Here is a 22,334-nt window from a genome sequence, read left to right on the forward strand (position 1 = left end):
AAAATAGAAATGGAAAAAATTCAACGATCACCTCCTGAGATTCCCAAAGGAAAACTCCTAGGAATATTGTAGCCAAATTCCAGAGTTCCCAGGTCAAGAAGAAAATATTGCAAGCATGTAGAAAGAAACAATTCAAGTATTGTAGAAATATAATCAGGATAACACAAGATTTAGCAGCTTCTACATTAAGGGATCAGAAAGTCTGGAATATTATGATATTTTAGAAGTCAAAGGAACTAAGAGTAAAACCAAGAATCATCTACCCAGAAAAACTGAGTATAATCCTTCAGGGGAAAAAAATGGACATTCAATGAAATAGAGGACTTTCAAGAATCCTTTTTTTTTTCTCTCTTTTTGGTGAGGCAATTGGGGTTAAATGACTTGCCCAGGGTTACACAGCTAGTAAATGTCAAGTGTCTGAGGCTGGATTTGAACTCAGGTCCTGCTGACTCCAGGTAGCCAGGTGTACCACCTCGCTACCCCCTCAAGAATTCTTGATGAAAAGACCAGAACTGAATAGAAAATTTGACTTTCAAATACAAGACTCAAGAGAAACATGAAAAGGTAAATAGGAAAGAGAAATTATAAGGGACTTTATTAAAGTTGAACTGTTTACATTCCTACATGGAAAGATGATATTTGTAACTCATGAGACCTTTGTCAGTATTAGAGTAGTTGGAGGGAAAAATTATATGTATAGATAGATGGATAGAGGGCACAGGGTGAGTTGAAGATGAAGGGGTGATATCTAAAAAATAAAATTAAGGGGTGAGAGAGGATTATGCTGGAAGAAGGACAAAGGCAGAGGTAAAATGGGGTAAATTATCTCACATAAAACAGACAAGAAAAAGCTTTTACAGGGGAGGGGAAATGGGGGAAGGTGAGAGGGAATGAGTGAATCTTATTCTCATTGAATTTGGCTTAAGGAGGGAATAACATACACACTAAATTGGGTATGGAAATCTATCTTACCCTACAGGAAAATGGGGGAAAGAGATAAGAGAGTGGAGAGGTGATAGAGGGGAGGGCAGCTTGGGGGAGGGGGTAATCAGAAGCAAACACTTTAGAAGAGGGACAGGGTCAAAGGAGAGAATAGAAAAAATGGGGGTTGGGATAGAATGGAGGAAAATATAGTTAGCCTTTCACAACACGACTATTATGGAAGTGTTTTGCATGACTACACATACATAACATATGTTGAACTACTTGCCTTCTCAATGAGGGTGGGTGGAGAGGGAGGAAGGGAGAGAATTTGGAACTCAAAGTTTTAAAAATGAATGTTAAAAATTATTTTTGCATGCAACTGGGAAATAAGATATACAGGCAAAGAGAGATAAAAATCTATCCTGCCCTACAGGGAAATAGAAGGGGAAGGGATAAAAGAAGGGAGGAATGATAGAAGAGTGGGAGAAGGGGTATTCAGAATGCATGCAGTCTTGGGGTGGGGGGAAGGGAGAGATGGGGAGAAAATTTGGAACTCAAAATCTTGTGGAAGTGAATGTTGAAAACTAAAAAAAAAATATCTGTTCAATCAGTCTGAAAACAAAACAAAAATACTAATTTTTCTCCAATGGATTCTGTAATAACTAGGATATCCACAAAAGACAATCCTTCCTGGTAACACTATCCTTCAACTTGCACTAGTGGGTTGGGTCTTTTGGGGGATTACTATCCCCATGTTCAAGGTACTCTTTCGGTCCACACTACTAAAACAATTACTCATGAGTCCCCACCAGTGCATTCAGCTTTAATTGTCATCCAGTTCACAAAATCAGCTCAAAGTAAAGGCAGTGGTGGAAAAAACATAGAATAAAAGGTAGTGACAACACATTTCCCCGTAAACTTGGAATCTGCCCTCCTAACAGATACACATAACATCAATGGGTAGAGTTTGCACACACAACTCATATTAAGCTGGGGGCAGTTAGATACCACAATAGATAAAGCACTGGACCTGGAGTCAGAAAGATACTGAGTTCAAATCTATCCTCAGACACTCACTAGTTGTACAATTTTGGGCGAGTCCTTAACTGGTTTGCCTCAGTTTCCTCACCTATAAAATGGAGGTAATAATAATAGTACCTATCTCCCAGAGTTGTTGTGAGAATCAAATAGGATAATTATAAAGCACTTAACACAGTACCTGGCACATAGTAAGTGCTACATAACTTAATTGTTATTATTATCACTACTCTCATACCATATTACTGAGTTTGCTACTGCCATGCTAGGTTCTTGCTGCTCTCTTCAGCTACACTAATGCCCAAGTACCTGATATTCTGCCTTGGACACAGTAAGTCTTTAATAAATACTTGCTGATTTGAATGGAGTGCTATGCTGATCACCTAGCTACCTCTCGATTACAAGTTTTAATCCATGCCATGTCTGCCAGTTCTGGTCATTAGAGAGGTGGGACAGGAGAAAGCATGCAATACCTCATAAGTCACAAGCTGAAGGTACTCGTGGAAACCTCCATCATCCTGAAACTCCTACAAGTTTGGAGGGAAATGAGAAAAGGGGAAACTCAGGGGAATTTCCAACACAGACAACACATTACAACTGTCCTGACAAAGACTCAGGAAGTGGCTGCTATATATTTGGGTTCCTTGGAAACATATTTTGCATGGAATAGTAATCATTGGTCTATAGAAATATAATCAAGTTCTTTATTACTTCAGGGAATCAATATCTAGTTCTTCTGTATGAAGTTATGAGTTAGTTTCCAGTTCTAGTCAAAGATAAATTCAACTCAACAAATACTTAACTACCATATGCAAAGCACTGTTCTGGGGATACAATAGCAAAAACAAATCAGTTCCAACAATAAAGGAGCTTATATTCTACTGGAAAAATAACTAAAAGAGAGTATCTAAAAGCAGAATTACAGTGAATGGCCTCTATTGCCTGATAATTTCTGACCCTACACAAGTTGTGGTTTTTTTTCCTAGAGGAGAATAAAGGGAATAAACTCATACATCACTGCCAATCAAAAAAATCTAGCTAAGTTGATCAACTTTAATTTATATTAAAAGCCTTTCTCAATCATTGTATGTAGTGTAGAAAAAACATTTCAAGTAGAGAAAACACAATTTTGATGCCATGAATTAATAGGGACAGGCAGTTACTACAAGTCATCTTATGCCAGAGAACAGAACAGCAGCAATTCTATGCACTTCCCAAAAACTAAAGTGTAATAGAACAGGAACTGATCTTATGTGACTCAGGAAACTATAGAGATGTTAATGGAAAGCAGCCTAAAATTATATGTTTGTATTCAGATCCCTTGAACCCAAAACCTTTCAGAAAGGAGGTAACTTACATGCTCACTAAGACTTTGGTTAGCTTTTGAACTGAAAGCTGGCTAGAACTTACTCATAGAAACCTTTTGTTGTACTTTTGGAATTTTAAAGATCTAAGTCCCTCAAACTGTTGATCAGTCATTTCAGTTGTGTCCTACTCTGTGACCCCATTTTGAGGTTTTCTTGACAAAGATACTGGAGTGGTTTGCCATTTCTTTCTCCAGCTCATTTTGCAGATGAGGAAACTGAGGCAAATAGGGTAAAGTGACTTGCCCAGAGTCACACAGCTAGTATCTGAGGCTGGATTTGAATTCCTGAAGATGTACCTTCCTAATTCCAAGCCCAGTGCTCTATCCACTGTGCCATCTAGCTGCCCCAACTGTTTGGGAAAGGGTAAACATTTCAACCAATATCTTTTTTTTTTTTTTTGGATAGGCAATGGGGTTAAGTGACTTGCCCAGGGTCACACAGCTATTAAGTGTTATGTGTCTGAGTTGATTTTTGAACTCAGGTCCTCCTGAATCCAGAGCCGGTGTTCTATCCACTGCGCCACCTAGCTGCCTCTATTTCAACCAATATCAAGGGATACTTATCAAGATAATTGTGTTTAGGCTATCTCTTCGAAGGGAAAAAAAAAATGCTAAACCCTGTAAAATATAGTGTCTCTAATAATTTGACAGAGTTCCTTAGCATGTTGTTTCCAGGCTTTTGAGTTTGTTTAGATATTTATTGCTTCCATTTTCAGGAATATCTGAGTTCAAAAAAAGCCTCAGATACTTGCTAGCTGTGTGACCTTGGGCAAGCCACTTAACCTCTATTTGCCTTAATTTCCTCAACTGTAAAATAGGGTTAATAATAGCACCTACCTTCCAGGGTTGTTGTAAGGATCAAATGAGATACTTGTAAAATGCTTAGTAGGCACTATATCAATACTATTATTATTATTCTGCACCATTATACCAGTCCCACTTTATTTTCTTCTTTTTAATTTTATTTTATTTTTTCCTCAATTACATGTAAAAAAAATTCTTAACTTTCATTTTTAAAAATTGTTGAGTTCCAAATTCTTTCCCTTCCTCTCCACCCCCCCCCTTGAAAAAGTAAGCAATTTATTTGATATAGGTTATACATGTGCAGTTATGCAAAACATATTCCCATGTTAGGTTGTGAAAGAAAACAGACAAAAAAAAACACAAGAGAAGTAAAGAAATTAAAGAAAAAGTAAGCTTCAATCTGCATTCAGACTTCACCAGTTATTTCTCTGGAGATGGACAGCATTTTTCATCATAAATTCTTGAGAATTGTCTTGGATCTTTGTCTTTCTGAGTCATTCATAGTTGATCATCATATAATATTGCTGTTACTGTATACAGTATTCTCCTGGTTCTGCTCATTTCACTTTGATCAGTTCATGTATGTCTTTCCAGGTTTTTCTAAGAATCTCCTGCTCATCCATTTCTTATAGCACAATAGTATTTCATCACAATCATATGCCACTTGTTTAGCCTTGCTGGAGATTGAACTTGATAGACATCACCTCAATTTCCAATTCTTTGCTACCACTAAACGAGTTGCTATAAATATTTTTGTACATATAGGTTCTTTTCCTTTTTATTTTTTATCTCTTTGGGATATGGATCTAGTAGTGGTATTGCTTGGTCAAAGTGCATACAGGGTTTTATAACTATTTGGGCATTAATTCCAAATTACTCTACAGAATGGTTGAATCAGTATACTACTTCATCAACAACGCATTAGTGTCTCATTTTTCCCCACATCTCCTCCAACATTTGTCATTTTCCTTTTCTGTCATTTTAGTCAATCTGATTGATGCGGGGTGGTAGCTCAGAGCTGTTTTAATTCACATGTTTTCATAAGTATAAATAGCTCTGGTTATTTTGCCTGAAAACTGCCTGTTCATTTTTTTTTGACCACTTATTAATTGAGGAATGGCTCTTATTTCTACAAATTTGACTCAGTTCTCTATATTTTTTGAGAAATAAGGTCTTTATCAGAGACACTTGCTGCAATACTTTTTTCAGTTATGATTACTATGTATTCCCCTCTATCCTATTTTCCCCATTTATCCTACTCTCTCTCCTTTCACCCTGTCCATTTTCAAGTGTCTTGTTTCTGACTTTTACCTCCCCCAATCTGCAGCCCTCCCCTCTATCAGTACTCCCTCCACCTACCCCTTTCTTTTATCCCCTTCCCTTCCTACTTTCCTGTATGGTAAGATATATATTTTTTTATACCCAAGTGTGTACGTTATTCCCTCTTTGAGCCGATTCTGATGAAAGACTTCCTCCCTCTCCTCCCTCCACTGTAAAAGCTCTTTTGTGCTTCTTTTATGTGAGAATCTATCCCAATCTATCACTCTTTCCCCTCTCCCAGTGCATTCCTTTTTCACCCCTTAATTTTATTTTTTTTAGATAATCATTCCATCATAATCAACTCACACCCATATGTATACTATGTATACTCCTTCTAACTGCCCTAGCAATGATAAAGTTTTTAGGAGTTGCAAGTATCATTTTCCATTGTAGGAATATGAACAGTTTAACCTTATTGAATCCCTCATGATTTCTCTTTCCTGTTTACCTTTTTATGCTTCTTTTGTATCTTGTATTTGAAAGTCAAATTTTCCATTCACCTCTGGTCTTTTCATCAGGAATGCTTGAAAGTCCTCTATTTAATTAAATGTTCATTTTTCCCCCTGAAGGACTATACTCAGTTTTGCTGGGTAGGCAATTCCTGGTTGTAATCCTAGTTCTTTTGCCCATATTCCAAGCCCTCCAATCCTTTAATGTAAACTTGTTAAATCCTGTGTTATCCTGATGGTGGCTCCATGATATTTGAATAGTTTCTTTCTGACTGTTTGCAATATTTTCTCCTTGACTTGACAGTTGTGGAATTTGGCTATAATATTCCTGGCAGTTTTCATTTTGGGATCTCTTTCAGGAGGTGATCAGTATATTCTTTCAATTTCTATTTAACCCTTTGGTTCTAGAATATCAGAGCGGTTTTCTTTGATAACTTCTCAAAAGATGATGCCTAGGTTATTTTTTTGATCATGGCTTTTAAGTAGTCCAATAATTCTTAAATTGTCTTTCCTGAATCTATTTTCAGGTCAGTTGTTTTTCCAACAAGATATTTCAATTTTTCTTCTATTTTTTTCATTCTTTTGATTTTGTTTGTTTTTTGATGCCCTAAAGTCATTAGCTTCCACTTGCCCAATTCTAATTTTTAAGGAATTATTTTCTTCAGTGAGCTTTTGTACCTCCTTTACCATTTGGTCAACTCTGCTTTTCAAGGCATTCTTCTCTTCATTAGATTTTCATGCCTCTTGTACCATTTGGCCTGTTCTGTTTTTTAAGGTCTTATTTTCTTCAGTGTTTTTTGTGCCTGCTTTACTAAGCTGTTGATTTTTTTCATTGCATCACTCTCATTTCTCTTCTGAATTTTTCCTACTTTTTTGATTTTTCAAAAATCTTTTTATTACAGTCTATTTCTTTACTTTTAGTTCTATGCTAAAATGAGATTCTGCTTCGGGAATGGAGGGGGCACTGTCCCAAGTTTTAGGTTTTTTGTGCAGGTGTTTTTAAAGACAATTCTGGGGACCTGTAAGTTTTTGATTTTTCCAAGGTGGTATGTTCTAGGGTTACTTCTATCCTAGCCTGTGCTCTGCTCTGTGAGTAAACACAAGCACTCTTTTCCATCCTAGAACTGTGACCAGGGTCCCAGCTTCCCTATGCCTAAAAACTCTGCTGTGCTAGTGCTCCTACTCGCCCTGGGACTATGACCCAGATCCAAGTATGGGCAATACGGCAGACTCCTGTTCTTGGTGCCAACAAAGGGACCTCTGTAATCTCCTTCTGACTAGCTGACTCCCTTACTTGCTGTGGACAGAGAGGTCCAGAAACTGCCACTGATTCGATCATTCCTGAGGTCTATTGCTAGTTTGCAGGGGCACACTTGCACTAGACGTGTGTTTCACTGCCACCCTGGTGCAACAGATCCTTCCTGCCAAATTTCTAAGTTGTCTTGGGCTGGAAAATTGTTTCACTCCATCCTTTCGTGGGTTCTGCCAATCCAGAATTAGTTCTGAGGCACTATCTGAAGTTGTTTGGAAGGATTTTAGGAAGAGCTCAGATGAGTTCATGCCTTTTCTTTGCCATCCTGCCTCCTCCCCTCTCCTTTACTTTCGAAAGATTGCTTAGTGAATTTGCCACGCAGAAACTGCCTCCAATTCTCTCCCAGGCAGAGAAAATCTAAGTCTATCAACTGGTAGATATGGACACAGACACACAAATATTAGGTAACTTGTTACTCAGCTATTAAGTGTCACTGGCATCATTTGAATCAGGTCTTCCTGACTTCCAAGCAAAATCTTTCTCAATCCACACTCATGCTGCCTACAATTTTTTTCCCCCCAAAACAAAACCAATATGGTTTTAAACTTCTTATCCTTCAACTACCAATAATTCAGATTTTCTATTTAACCTAGCAAAGCAATTAGGAATTGGAAGGACACATTTAACATTGTGTACTTAATCATATCTATTACTCAATACATTTTCCAAACAGAACTGAGGGTATATGTTCATCATGACTATTTCATATTTGCAGAACAAACTCCAACTGGTTTGTGCATGGAAATACATTATTAAGTATATTATTACTACCAGTAACATCATGGCAGGAATATTAGTGACATTCCCCTTCATATTCTGCAGGAGTTGAAAATGAATCTAGAAGGAAGGAACACACAGCCTTGCACTAACAAAACAATACAGACTGCTTTGTTGGGAAAAACTAAGTTGATTGATTCACAGCAGGTAGCCAGCCTTAACCCACACCCAACCACTTCTGAAAGGATAATACTGGAATTCTCAAGTTTTTTACTACGTACCATAAATTTTTAGAAATATCTCACTCATCTTATTCATCTGTAAAGACAATAAGGTTCTCTCACATCCTTACACCTACCATTGTTATTGTTCAATCACGTCCAACTCTTCATGACCCAATGGAACACAATGCATCAATGCTGTCTGTGGGGTTTCTTGGCAAAGACACTAGAGTAATTTGCCATTTCCTTCTCTAGTTGATTAAGGCAAACAGAGGTTAAGCGACTTCCCCAGGGTCACACAGCTACTAGGTGTCTAAGGGTGAATTTGAACTCAGGTTTTCCTGATTCCAGGCCCAGCATTCTATCTACTGAGTCACCTAGCTGAGTCAGCAACCATAAATATAGACTACAATTGATCAATAGTAAGATATCTGTTGCAAATTATCAGCAAGGTATGACCGGTAAAAATCGATACAGCAGACTTCATTTCTAGTTTTCTATTAATGTTGCAGCTATTTAATACCGTTAGAGGTTATTTTAATGTTTGGTCTAGATGTCATCTGACAATATAAACATTTCTCATATCAAGTTTTACTTTGTTAAACAGTAACATTTTACCAGCAGGTTGAACCAACCTGTGTACTTTTGGAGAGAAAAAGAATTTTCTCCAGAATTAAAATGAATTTTACTTTAAATTCTACCCATACTTAATTACATTAATACAGAGGTTTTCAAAAGAAGTTCAAAGGTATAAAGCTAGGAGAACACTGAAGAGAATTGCAATGTAATATATCCGTAATATCATTTCAGAATGTTTATCTGCCCATTAACTTTCAATTACTATATCAACATCTTTAGTAATTACTATTTCACACTGAGTTTTTAAATAAGTTTATTAAAGAATGTTCATAAGAAGGCAACAAATTTTGATTTGTCATTTAAAAAAGGTATTTTTCTTCATGCTATATAATAAAGGTGATGTAAAACACTACAGAAATATGCTTTCTACTAGCATTCTCAGAGATAGTCTAGCACAGTGTAGTCATATCTGCATTGCTAGAATAAATTAAACAGTCTCTTCCTTGCTTCTCTTCACAAGTGCTGCATATTATCAGAAAATGGCACAGACAAACCATTTTTCTATTCATTCTGCAGTATTGGAGCCAGTGTCTAAAAAAAACAGAGAGGGTTGGGGTAGAAAGTACAAATACAATTATTTTTAGAATAGGAATTAACAGAGCAACTTGATTTTCATGTTACAAGTGCTATTAAGGAAAAACGCCTCAAAGCAGTAAGAAATGATTTCTACATTTTGTCAAAAACAACATTCACTTCTAGAGGTGGACAAAAGGATTTAAATGAGGTCTGATGTGAACATTTCAGTGAATAGTAATTCTGCATTTGTGAAGAACAAGTTCTTTTACATTCTCCTTCCAAAACTGTGTACTATTTATGTTTTTTAGGTTCTCTTCCCCACATTTTTTTTTTTACCACAAAAGGCTATAATTCGGGGTAAATTCTATTAAGATATAATGGTCCAGATTAGAAGATACACACACACACAGACATATACAGACACACACATTATCTACAGATATAGATATATAAGATCAACATTTACCTTTTCATTTATATTAAAAAAATAAGTCTGCTAACAACTCAATTAATATTTATTAAGCACCTCTTTTGTGCAAGACACTGGGAATATTAGCATGAGTGACCATTCTGGTCATGAGGGAGCTTACAGACTAGCACAGACTACTAGTAGGGGAGAACACAAATAACTTTAATACAAACTGAAAAAGGAATAGTACATAGTCAAGGAATAGACAAAAGTGCTGAGAGATTTGAAGAAGGAAAGATCACTTTGAGCTGCAAAAAGTCAGGGAAGTCTTTGTAAATGCAGGGATACAGGAGAATAGCATCATGAAGGTATGAATTAGAACATGACAGGCAAAAAGAGTGTAGTTAAAACTTAAGAGGGTGTAACTGGGAGGCCTTATTCTAGAAAGGTAGGTTGGAATCAGATTGTGGAGACAGAATGTCAAGCTAAGGAACTGAGACTTTATTCGGGGTAATTAAAGGTTTCTGAGCAGGAGTGATATATTTTTCTTTTAGCCAGATTTTTTTTAATGGAGATTTATTTCACAGTAATGTTTCATTTATCTTGCTTTGTCAAGGAAAAAAGTGTTCTACGTAAGAGAATTAAAAACACTAACCTGTTTTTATTTGATTAATTTGGATGGAATTCTTTCCAAAATGTATCACATACTTCCTTACCTTCTTAAAAAAAAACTATGTTAATCAAAACTTAATCTTTTCTTGAGTACTTACGATCATTATTAATATCACTTCATTATACTGTTATATGTTAACAGAAAGATCCTCAGGGGTTATGTTAGTGTATGAGACTCTACCCTTAAAACCCTAACATTCTCTACCCTTAAAAATTCTACGTTCTATTGAGGTGCCAATGTGTGTCATCAAAGTAATACAAGGAATAAAAAACAAATTGTAAAAATATTATTACCAAAGCAAAACTGTTTCTTAGAACACCTACATGTCAAGGACATAAAAACCAGATATTAAAGGAAAGCTACCTGCTCCTATGACTGTTGCAGTGAAAGAACATAAATGTTCTTTCCTATAATGCTGCTGAGGTCAAAGACCTCGGGAAGTAATCTGTTCCTTGAAGACTGTAAGTTTATTCCTCTCTTCCTTCTGCTAGTCAATTATGTACTTACAGGAAGGCCACAGTCTTTGCAATAAAATTATGAGTCACACTTTAGCTCCTCTCTCCCTATACCCAAAAGATTCAGACAAATAAAAATAAATAATGAGTACAATAAGATAGGGAAAATAACTAATAGGAGAATGTAAGGTAAAGCACTACAACCCATGGAACACTTAATTACTAAGTGTACTAATGGGAGTAAATCTATAATGAAGGAACAGATTAAATAAGCACCTTTTATTAGACAGGGAATTTTACAGCAATATAGTAATTACTTGGTTCTAACCAACTGTCATTGATCTTTCTCTTTCCTGATTTATGGGCTCAATGGCCATTAACAACCATTTATAAAAGGAAACCATATTTGCAATTCAACGGCTTTCCTTTTATACAAGGGAGTATCACCAACTCCGAAAAATATATTGTCGTATAGAAAACATAAACAAGATAAAAGAAGTCACTGGAACTGAAGCATAAACAGAATCAGTGACAATAATGTGATTCATGTAAAAAATAACTACCTAAAATAGATACAAAGGATTTTTGGTGAAGTACAATACAGATATTTACAATGTGGGCTGAATAGACTGAAGGCTCAGTTATAGTGAAGACTAAACATTTCATCTCTGAACACTGAATGCATTATACGTTCATTACTTCCCCCATTCTTTTCTGGACAGATAACTGCCACAGTATGCGTGATAAAGAGCAAGCTGGATTTTTTTTTTGAGCAACAGTGTTTTTCTAAAGACATACATGAAATACAACATCAATAAGTTAGTTATTACAGATAAAATATGGAAGGGTTTAAGATGTCTGAACACTTACTTTTACCATCACAGGCGACAATTTTCACTTTATCCACTTTAATAAGTTCTGTCACCTCTCTGAATTCAACATCATTCAGTACAAAAGTCCATACATTATCGCAGAATCTGTACGTATTTAGAGAGCCCTTTAAAAGAAAACATTTACATTCACCATGAAAAGATTCACCTTTCTTTCACAAAGGCCATACAGACAAAATTAACAAAAGAGTCAGTACCCGAATGGTTCAAATATAAAGCCACCCTTTTCCCTCCAATCCAACTTGTAAGAAACTGGAGTATAGCTTATAACTGTATCTAATCATGCATGATATATATACACATATATAAATCTTCTTAAAGAAATTTTACTTTAGGGTATAGCTTATATTCAGACCAATAGGATTCTTAAAAGATAAAGTTAAGTGTCTTTAACAAACTAAACATTAACTGATGACCTTTCATGTTTAGTATGTACTTCTTTTTTTAAACTTCAGATAAAGGTCCATTAAACAATGTTAATTGTTCCGAAACCTAGTCCTCAAGAACAGGGGTTTAAATATTTTCTAACTTGTAGACACCTTTAGGAGACCATTAAGACTCAGCCAACCACTGACCCGATGCACTTATCCCACCTGATTCCATTCTGACTGATCCATCACATTTTAGTTGTAGGGGTAGAGAAGAAAACAACGGTACTTGGGGATTTAGTGAATTAGGGGTGGAGAAAGATCGGAATTCCCTTTAGTCCTATAATCCTCTTTGTGTCTGTTCTTCCAAATGGATTGACCTTTTTGGGCTAGAAGTTTAGCCCAACTAGAAGGATCTTTAACTTCTTATTTTAGTCACTAGTAGCACATCTTTGTTTGATACTGAAATTGTTAATAATTAATGTAGTACTCAGAGTAAACAGTTCCTTACAATTCTACTTTCTGGAAAGGAATCTATACCTACATAAAAACCTGAGAATCAATGCAGAATGGAATAGAGAAGGAAAAAGTAGAACTATGGCAAGAACATTTCATAGCAATTTAATTCAGTTAGATATAAAACAAAAAATTGTGTCAATTATTAAAAGCTGCCAGCTAAAATTCAAGGACATGAAGTAGCAGAATTGTAAAGTTCCAAAATACTAAGTGTAGACAACACTTAAAGAGTACTAGATTTAAATGTGTATCTTGAATGCCCTCATGTGGCTGAAACGTGTAAGTTCACCTAAGCACTTAGTCACACACTTTACCTAAGACTACAAATTTAAATTGTATGCACCGGGCTTCTGCAAAGGAGGGATAGGTTCTAATAGAAATAAGAGTTAATCTGAATGTGGTGAGTCAGATCAAAATGCACCTGACACAGTGCCTTGCAGAGAGTAGGCAATTATTGCTTTTTTAATGTCTTATATAAGTTGTACTTAATTTCATCATTACAATATTTTTTTTAATATTTAAAAGATTTTAGTAGACAATTTTTGAAGCAAGGTGCTATTATGTGAAAACAATCATACCTTGCATTTAACTTGACAAATTTTGACTTTTCATTTTTGTGACTGAAATAAATTCTCAGACTGTATTTTCCAGGGAAAATTTAACATTCAGTGACTCCACTTTCTAAGGCAGCTGGCATAATTATAATACAAGAAACATTTTTTTTAAATTGAAAGTTAGATATGTAACTGGGCTGAGTGTGAAAAGAAATCTTAGTAAAGACTTTAAGGAACTATAGTTGGAAGTTTTGAAGGGGAACTGCAACAAGGATTATGAACCCTTATTCAAAATTTCAGAAGAGTGAATACTTAGGAAACATTCTGCGATTTTTAGTACACCAATCTGTACATATTCACAATTCTTCCCCTTTTAAATGTCCTAATACAAGTTGGGTTTAATCTGAACATTAAGTACTTTCTTAACTTTTAAATAATTTTAATGGATAATTTTTAAAGCAGTGTTAATACATAAAAACAATCACTCCTTTAATTTTATCTACTGACACAACATTTTTACAAGGCATTGCAGTGGTTTTGTTCAAAGGCAGGACACTAAAGTATTGTTATCACATCAAATTTTTTTTTCTCTAAAAAACAACAGTTCAGTTCCAGGCACTTGGTAAAAAAGATTTCACCTTAGAGTACCCACTTTCAGCAATTTTGACATGTAAATTATGAAAATGAACTCTAATTCAAAAGGAATAAAACCAACCCTGTTCTAACAGCCAAATGATTTCATTCATGAAAATTAATAAAACTGAAGGCTAATTTTTTTTCCAAAATGGCTTGAACTCTAGTCAAAAGTACTGAAACAGAAAAGCTATGCTTACATATAGCTAACAACATACTAGGTGGTAAAGTGGAATTTTAACAATAATGATTGAAATTGATGAAATTACCTAGACACCAATGTCACCTCTACCTGTCTCCCCACCAGAGGTGACAGAGGCATGTATGTAAATACCCTGAACTCAAAATTGATCAAGTTTGTGGCCAGAAGAACACAATCATTTTAGATTTACCTTCTCTGTGCTTGTGGAGCCACCAAGTGAGACTGAGAGGCAGTGTGGTATAGCAGTATGGGAACCAAGGAAGACACAGGTTCAACCCCTTTGTGACACTTACTGCTTGAGTGACCATAGGCCAGTGACTTAATCTCTCTGAGCCTCAGTTTCCCCACTTATAAAACAGAGGTCATGATATCTGTGGTACTTAAGTCTGCACAGGGTTGTTGTGAGACTCAAATGAGGTAAGAGATGGGAAAGTGCTTTGGGATCTTTTAAAGTGCCACATCAACGTTAGCTATAAGGTGGATATTTTATTTCACTTTCTCTGTGATCCACTTAGCTGGTCACAAGGAATACTTATAAGGACTTAATAACGTCTCCAAGCTTCAAGTAATACCCTAAAACTTATCAACTAAGTTATCAACAATTTGTGATCTGCATATGACCATACTGAAGAAAACAAAGATCCTTGTTATAGTGACATATTTACATTCACACAACACATATGTAGCTTTTAGGATAACATTCATATGGGGGGGCTAACTTGGCATGCTTTCATCATCAACAAATATTTACTGAATATCTGTATGTAAGCTGATATGCTTAGCACCTCTTCATTTAATGGGCTAGGAAATGACAAATTATTTACCCTTTATAACAGCATAACCACAATTAAGACAATTAGGTAAAATACAGATAAAGGATATTTAAACCTAATAGATAAGCAAATTCTATAAAGTCATATTAGTTTTATCTATCAATACTATTCAATATACTGCTTTGACAATATTACATTGTAGTAAAATGAAGAAATATTTCCCCATGTGTTCATTTTGAATCCAGTCAAAATGAATAGAACCATCTCTATTCAGTTGTAAGTAATCTATACTCTTAACATGTTAACATCAGTATAAAAGATTGGATAGAACTAAACTGATTAAAGAGGGCCACCACTATCATCTGTCTGGGCCCCACAAGTTAGGTGAGAAAGGAATCCAGAAAAAAATAGCAGTTTCTAGAAGCCACAGTGTGACTGTCAGCCCTCTTGTAATACATAGTATAGATGTTTGAGAATTACAATTTTTTTTCTTAATTAAACATGAAGTAGCTTTGATTCTGCAGCCATTGCAAGGTTTCTGGGCAAATGGTAACTCAGCTACAAAAAGACAATGTGGCCTTGCCACACACAGAACAAGGCCTAAAAGAACTGCACCTTGAAATATTTCGAGGTGTTACACAAGAGGCTTCAAAATGTTATATAGCCACCATTCTATCCTTACTATGGATACATAAGCGTGTAAGGGCCTTAAAAATACTCCGTGTAACAGTGTACAAGAGTCTAGGTTTAGATAAGTATCCTTACCCTGAAATTGACTCTGTTCCTGACTCGCTGAGCCAATGCTGAATTTATAGCCTTGTCAAACTGAAGTAGGACTTGAAGGGCAAGCTGGGGGGTGATCTGTTGAGACTAAGTAAAAAGGCCACAATTCATTTCCTTCATTATGGACTCCAAATAAATCAAAGTATAGCAATTAATGCTCAAGGCTTTTGTGAAGCAAGCCAAAAATTCAACTACAGTGACAGCCTCCCACTGTCCCTCCTGACCACCACCCCAAGTACATTTAAGTTTCTCATTTCCATGACAATAGTTAAGAAAAAAAGTGAATTTGAGAATAATTGTGTATTTATCTTCTGACAAAATATAGACATCTGGATCCAATTATTGATTTGAGAAGAAAACACACAAGGTTATAAATACAAAAATTTTCCCTGGCTCTCCTTTCCTCAAATTTTTTCTAATTCACATCATTAATTTCCCAACTATCATGTTTAGTTGTCAATATTGTCATACACATGTTGTGTACTGGAAATCAATCAAAAAGCATTTATTACGTGGTTATTATGTGTTAGATGACGAAGATACAAAGACAAAAATCGAAGTTACTGCCCTCAAGGAGCTTACATTCTATCAGGGAAGACAAGCTATATATTTTTAAAAAGACAGAATGCTTTTGAGAGGGAAGACATCAGTAGTTGGAAAGCTGGGGAAGGGGGAGTCAGGGAAGGCTGAAGGGGGTAGCTGAGATGACTTCTGAAGTGACTAGAGATTTTAAAAGGTGGAGATGAAGAGGAGCACATTCTAACCAATGGGGACAGCCAAAGGAAAAGCGTGGAGGTGGGAAATGTAATGATGTGCAGGAGAAACAGTAACAAGGCAAACTTGACTTGCAAACTGACTTTACGATTTGACATTGCCAAAGAGGGGGAGTAATATATAAGAAAGTTGGAAAGGGACACGAGGATCAAGTTGTGAAGGGATGTAATATCAAACAGAGGAGTTCATACTTGATCCTAGAGGCAACAGTCTATGGGGGGTTAGTAGAGTGTTACAGTCAGACCTGGACTTCAGGAAAATAAAATTACCAACTGTGTGGAGAATATATTAGAGGGGAAGATGTGATACACTGAAAGGGGAACTGATTCTAGAGTAAGAGGACCCAGATTCAAATCCTACTTCTGATACTTACTACTTGTGTGAACTTGGGCGAATCACTGAAGTTCCCTGACTTTCAGTTTCCTCATCTATAAAAAAGGCGAATGAGGTGGTTTTGCTGAACTAAATTAGATGGCCCTGGAGTCCCTTATAGTTTCTAGATCTATGATCCTATGACTGAGTAGTATACTGCAATAGTCCAGGCTAGAGGTGATAAGGGCTGTATGAAAAGAAGGGGACCGAAAGTTATGGAGGTAGAAATAACAAGATCTCGTAATAGAATCAATACGTGGGGTGGGGAAGTGAAAAGTTAACAATCACCATGAGGCTGAGAAGCTCAGTAACTAGAAGGATGGTGGTGTCTTCAATAGATGCAGGGAATTTCTGAAGAGAGGGGGTGCAAGAGGAAAGATAATGAGTCTAGTTTTATATGTTTCAAATATTTATGGGTCATCCAGTTTGAAACGTCCAATCAGCAACAGGTGATATGACTGGAGCTCATGAGAGAGACTAGGGCTGTAATCACCTAAGAGCTGTCTGCACAGTGATGATAATTAAATTCATGGGAGTTGCTGAGGTCACCAAGTGAGGGAATTAGAATATCCAGGTTCTAGTCTTCTGTCTGCCACTGGCAGCTTACGTAAATTATTTAACTTCTTAAGAAGATTATGTATCTCTAATATTACTGCTAATCCTATGATTCTATGACAGTGATTCTATGTACATATCACTTAAAGGATGTACATAACTTAGGGACTTTCAGATTCATAAAAAAAAGATTATGTCAGGGTATGACTGTTCATCTCAGGGATTCCATGGGGATTCCTTTAAATGAAAAAAATTCCATAGGAAGCTTCACCTTCAACAGTTTATGGTTTTAAAACATCCACTATAATTCAGCTCTGTAAATCTGATTTATACCAAATTTTTCAGTGACATTTGCTCTAAATTGAGTTACTCCCATTTGGTACTATCTGCAAATTCACTTCAGTAAGTTACAGATGAAATTGAGGCTAACATTTGATTAGCTTGCATCAAAACCCCAAATAAAGTCTGAAGTACATAAAGAACATATAGTTTATCATGTCTGTATCATCTAGACTGAGTCTAACCCTTTCATTTTACAGATGAGGAAACTGAAGCCCAGGAAGGTGAAGTGACTTGCCCAGGGTCACAAAGCTTACTAGTAAACATCTAAGGCAAGATCTGAATTTAGGTCTTCCTGACTCAAAGTCAAGCACTCTAGCTATCTATTAAATCAATCCTACTGACATAGTTGGTGATACAAAGCTGAAGTGTTACAGGGACAACTTGCATGCAAAAAATGGAATAAAAGGCATCATCTACATGTATGGCTAGAAAAGGAGATGTACTAATCTTGTAACGAAAGCCCAGGTTAACTGTTGGATGGTCCATGTAGGTACTTGGTACCTACAGAATGTGAAAAAAATTTCACAGGAAGAACTCTATACATGAGGTCAACTCTCTTTGCAAGATTTAGGGAGGACAAGAATTTTACAGGATAGAAAGACATGGATGGGTTAGGACTAGCATAGCTTGAGGGAATACCCACATCAGTGAGATCAAAGATGCGTTAAAATACTGAACCTACTGACTTGTCTAGATAAAGCTGTGCCAGGTGCTTTGCCAATGGGATGAGATGATGTAAAACTATCTAAATAAAAGTGTTCCATACTTGTTTCTCACCTGTATGAGCTCATCTAGGCTTTCCTGAAGGCTATTTCCCAGAGTGGTATTTCTATATAATTGATATGCCATGGCTTAAGAAGAAAAGTTCAGTTTTTCTTATCATCCAGCTGTGAAACTGCCCACAGATTTCAGGTTTTCATGGATGTCCTAAAGAACATAAAAATTAGCATTAATTATGAAGAATATAAGACATGTAACAATGAAATAGCATAGCTTAGAGAATTACAAGCAAGTATCAGATCATGAGACTTTGGGTCCAAGAGTACCTCTGACACTGGTCTCTTTATCTTGCCCAGGTTGTGGCTACTCACCAGCTAATCCTACTGCTGATCAGCCACAGAAGCCCTGGCCTGGCCGGGTTTGCTGCTCCTTAGGCAGCCTGGTCCCAGCCACAACCCTCCCCCCACATTTTTGTACTGGACTTCATGTGGACACTGGATCAACTTTAGCCCTACTGGAGGTCAGAACACCTACAGGTCATGTAATCTACCAGCTTCAGACTCCCCTAGCAAAAAGCAAAGATCACAGGCATTTGCCATTCTGCCCAGCACCTACACATCAGGAGTTCCACACACCAGTAAAATTATAGGACAGTTTCAAAGGGAAAAAAATTAAACAGAACCAAACACCACAAATAATAAACAGTATACATTTCAATAAAGTACTCACTACATCGAAGGCACTAAAGATACAAAGACCTTATGCTTCAGATATACTGGTTACCTAAATGTTTGTTGAAATATGTCATCCTATGCCCAAAGGGCTATAAAAATGGCTAAAAAAAATAACCCAGTCATAGCACTTCTAGGGCTGCATCCCAAAGAGATCATAAAAACGGGAAAAAGACCCACATATACAAAAATATTTATAGCAGCTCTTTCTGTGGTGGCAAAGAATTGGAAATTAAGCGGATGCCCATCAACCGGAGAATGGTTGAACAAGTTGTGGTGTATGAATGTAATGGAATACTATTGTGCTATAAGAAATGATGAGCAAGCAGACTTCAGAAAAACCTGGAAAGACTTGTACAAACTAATGCTGAGTGAAGAAGTGAGCAGAACCAGGAGAATGTGTACACAGTAACAGCCACGCTGCTCGATAACTAATTTTGATAGACTGAGCCCTTCTCAGCAATGCAAGGATCTAAGACATCTCCAAAAATCTCATGATGGAAAAGGCTATCTACACCCAGAGAAAGAACTATGGAGTTTGAATGTAGATTGAAGCATACTATTTGTTCTTTTTTTTCTTCTGTTTTGTTTCCTCTTTGTTGTGGTTCCTCCTATTGGTTCTACTTCTTCCTTACAACATGACTAATGTGGAAATAAAAAAAGGAAAAAAAAGATAATTTCATCTCACAAAAAAAAATATGTTATTGAGTTTTGGTAAGTTTTTTTAAGCATTTCATCAGATTTAGAGCTGGAAAGGATCATGGATGTCAGGTTTAAACAAACTAACTTTACAGAGGTAACTGAGGCTTTAAGAGTATGACTCACCCAAAAATCACAAAAGTAATAAATGCAGGTTTCAAACTCAAGGCTCCTGATTCCATGTCCAGTTCTTTCTCCATTTTGCCACACCATCTCCTGCTCCAAATTTTAAATTTAACTCAGGGAGTGTGGGTAGAGGGGACACATTACAAATAACATGACACAGAGGAGTCTGAGAGCCACTGTCAAGCACACAGGAAGCCTACAAAACTCATGTTGAATGGGAAACTGAATTGAGATAAGTAAAAACGTGATGTGTTTAAAAGCTTTGAGTCATTTTTGAGGACTATGCAGAATCACGCCTAGAAATTATTCTAGCACTGAAGCAAACTGTGGGGTAGGGGTGGAAGGAAGGTATTGAGGTAACCTAGATTATGGGAGCTAAGGAAGAAGAGGATCTGGGATCCTAGGGTTTTTTGACTGGGAAGAGTTTAGGATAGAAAAGATGACTCAAATGGAATAAGAATTTATTGAGTGCCTACTATTTGCTAGACTGTGCTAAATACCTCACAAAAATTATCTCATTAGATCCTCACAACTACCCTGAGAAGTAGGTGCTACTATTATACTCACTTTTTACAATCGAGAAAACTGAGGCTGAAAGATATTAAATGATGTACCCAGACTCATTGAGTTAGGAAGTGTCTGAGGATGGATTTGAACTCAGGTCTTCCTGACTGCAGGCCTAGCACTCTATCCACTGTGTCAGTTAGCTGTCTCTGACTCTAAGCCAAATACTAAATTTATTAGGGAGGAGAAAGACTGAACTAGAGATCTACATATAAGGCACCAGGCAAGATAAAGTGAACTCTAAAGACAGAGAGTTTATTGATGAGTGACAGTAGGAGGAGAATCATGGAGAAAACAGAAGGAGAGTAGCAGCATGGAACAAAGACTATGCCAGCTTTTCTCCTAGCCCTATGTATCTGTAGTGTGAGAGAAGCTCCAGCTGGCCTTGGAAAGGGTGCCAATAAATATCCCACAAGGTAGAAAAAACAAGAGGAAGAAATCCCAGATGAAATGGAATTTGTTAAAATAAAGTAAGGATCTAGAAGGCAGAGTGAAAAGGGTGAGCAATGGAAGATAAAGGCTGGGAAAGATTAATATTTGGATGGGGGAGCAGGAGTGGGTAGGAGGGAGACACAGGCTGGTGAGTGCCATTCTTGTTGATCTCCACTCTCCTTCACCACCTGTACTGACAGTTCTTTGTGGTGTAGGTTTCCCAGATGAGGAGTTAGGGCCTATCCACAAGCGTTGGAAAACAGACCTAGTAAAAGAACTTAATAGCCATGGCACCCCAAAGGGTAGCAGCCCGTTTGCCAGGCAAGAGAGTACCCCAGTCAAGATTTCTTAAAAAAAGACATAACTTCATTCTATGAACTTCTAATTTAAAATATTAAACAAGACATATAACATGGAGAAATGTCAAAGATGTTTGCTTTATTAAAAATGTTTAGTACAAAGTCCAAATTGGAAAATGAAGTCCCTATATATGGTGAGATGTTCCACATGTTCTTTGTAAATGACATTGTGCCTACTACATCAAGCTTTGGAAATAACAAAAGGCCTCCTAAATTGTGGAGCTTCCTAAATGACATCAATGATCTCTTAAAAATTGTGCCTATCTGACCTGGGAAAAAAACAAGTGAATAAAAAACGCCTGTTGTTCAGACTATAGTATGCAGCTGATGGACAGCTCATTGAACTGGTGCATAAGAACGCTATCTTGGACAGACATTTCAGATGGAAACGCAGCTGAGCCAAGAATAGAGGAGGGGAGAGGACTGGACTGCATCTGGAAAGTTAAAATATTTTTAATGACCCCAAATTCTTGAAACAAAGACCCATCTTTTTAATACCTATATTCTTTTGAGAGAATTTGCTGAAATGAAATGCTGCACTGTTAGAATCCCTAAGGTTGGGGTTCAAATCTTGCCTCTGCCATATACTAATTGTGTGATCCCTGGCAACTCAATCCTCAGTGGCCCAGCAGCTAAGACTGTAAGTTTACAAGGGAGTTGTTAATACAAGGGAATTAATAAGGGAACATGCAAAAACATACCTAGAAATTATTCTAGCAGCTTCCCAGTCCTTCTATTGTTTAACCTTTTCACTCTGCCTTCTAGATCCTTACTTTAACAAATTCCACTTCATGTGGGATTTCTTCCTCTTGTTTTTTCTACCTTGTGGGATATTTATTGGCACCCTTTCCAAGGCCAGCTGGAGCTTCTCTCACACTACAGATATATAGGGCTAGGAGAAAAGCTGGCATAGTCTTTGTTCCATGCTGCTACTCTCCTTCTATTTTCTCCATGATTCTCCTCCTACTGTCACTCATCAATAAACTCTCTGTCTTTAGAGTTCACCTTATCTTGCCTGGCGCCTTACATGTAGCTCTCTAGTTCAGTCTTACTCCTCCCTAATAAATTTAGTATTTGGCTTAGAGTCAGAGACAGCTA

General features: G+C 36.7%; 1 protein-coding gene across 1 annotated transcript in view; it reads right to left on the reverse strand.

The window, feature by feature from the left end:
• Window positions 1-9,026: 9,026 nt before the first annotated feature.
• GTF2A2 (general transcription factor IIA subunit 2) overlaps window positions 9,027-22,334 on the reverse strand; it is a 14,837-nt gene continuing 1,529 nt past the window's right edge. Inside the window, exons 2-5 of the mRNA XM_027851844.1 lie at window positions 18,383-18,532; window positions 15,545-15,649; window positions 11,714-11,840; window positions 9,027-9,321 (exon numbers count right to left, since the gene is read on the reverse strand). Of these exons, the coding sequence (XP_027707645.1) occupies window positions 9,296-9,321; window positions 11,714-11,840; window positions 15,545-15,649; window positions 18,383-18,454 (330 nt within the window). The 5' untranslated portion in view covers window positions 18,455-18,532 and the 3' untranslated portion in view covers window positions 9,027-9,295. The remainder of the gene's footprint in view (window positions 9,322-11,713; window positions 11,841-15,544; window positions 15,650-18,382; window positions 18,533-22,334) is intronic.

Source organism: Vombatus ursinus, unplaced genomic scaffold, assembly GCF_900497805.2.
Source record: "Vombatus ursinus unplaced genomic scaffold, bare-nosed wombat genome assembly UNPS02009205.1, whole genome shotgun sequence".
NCBI classification, from domain to species: Eukaryota; Metazoa; Chordata; class Mammalia; order Diprotodontia; family Vombatidae; genus Vombatus; species Vombatus ursinus.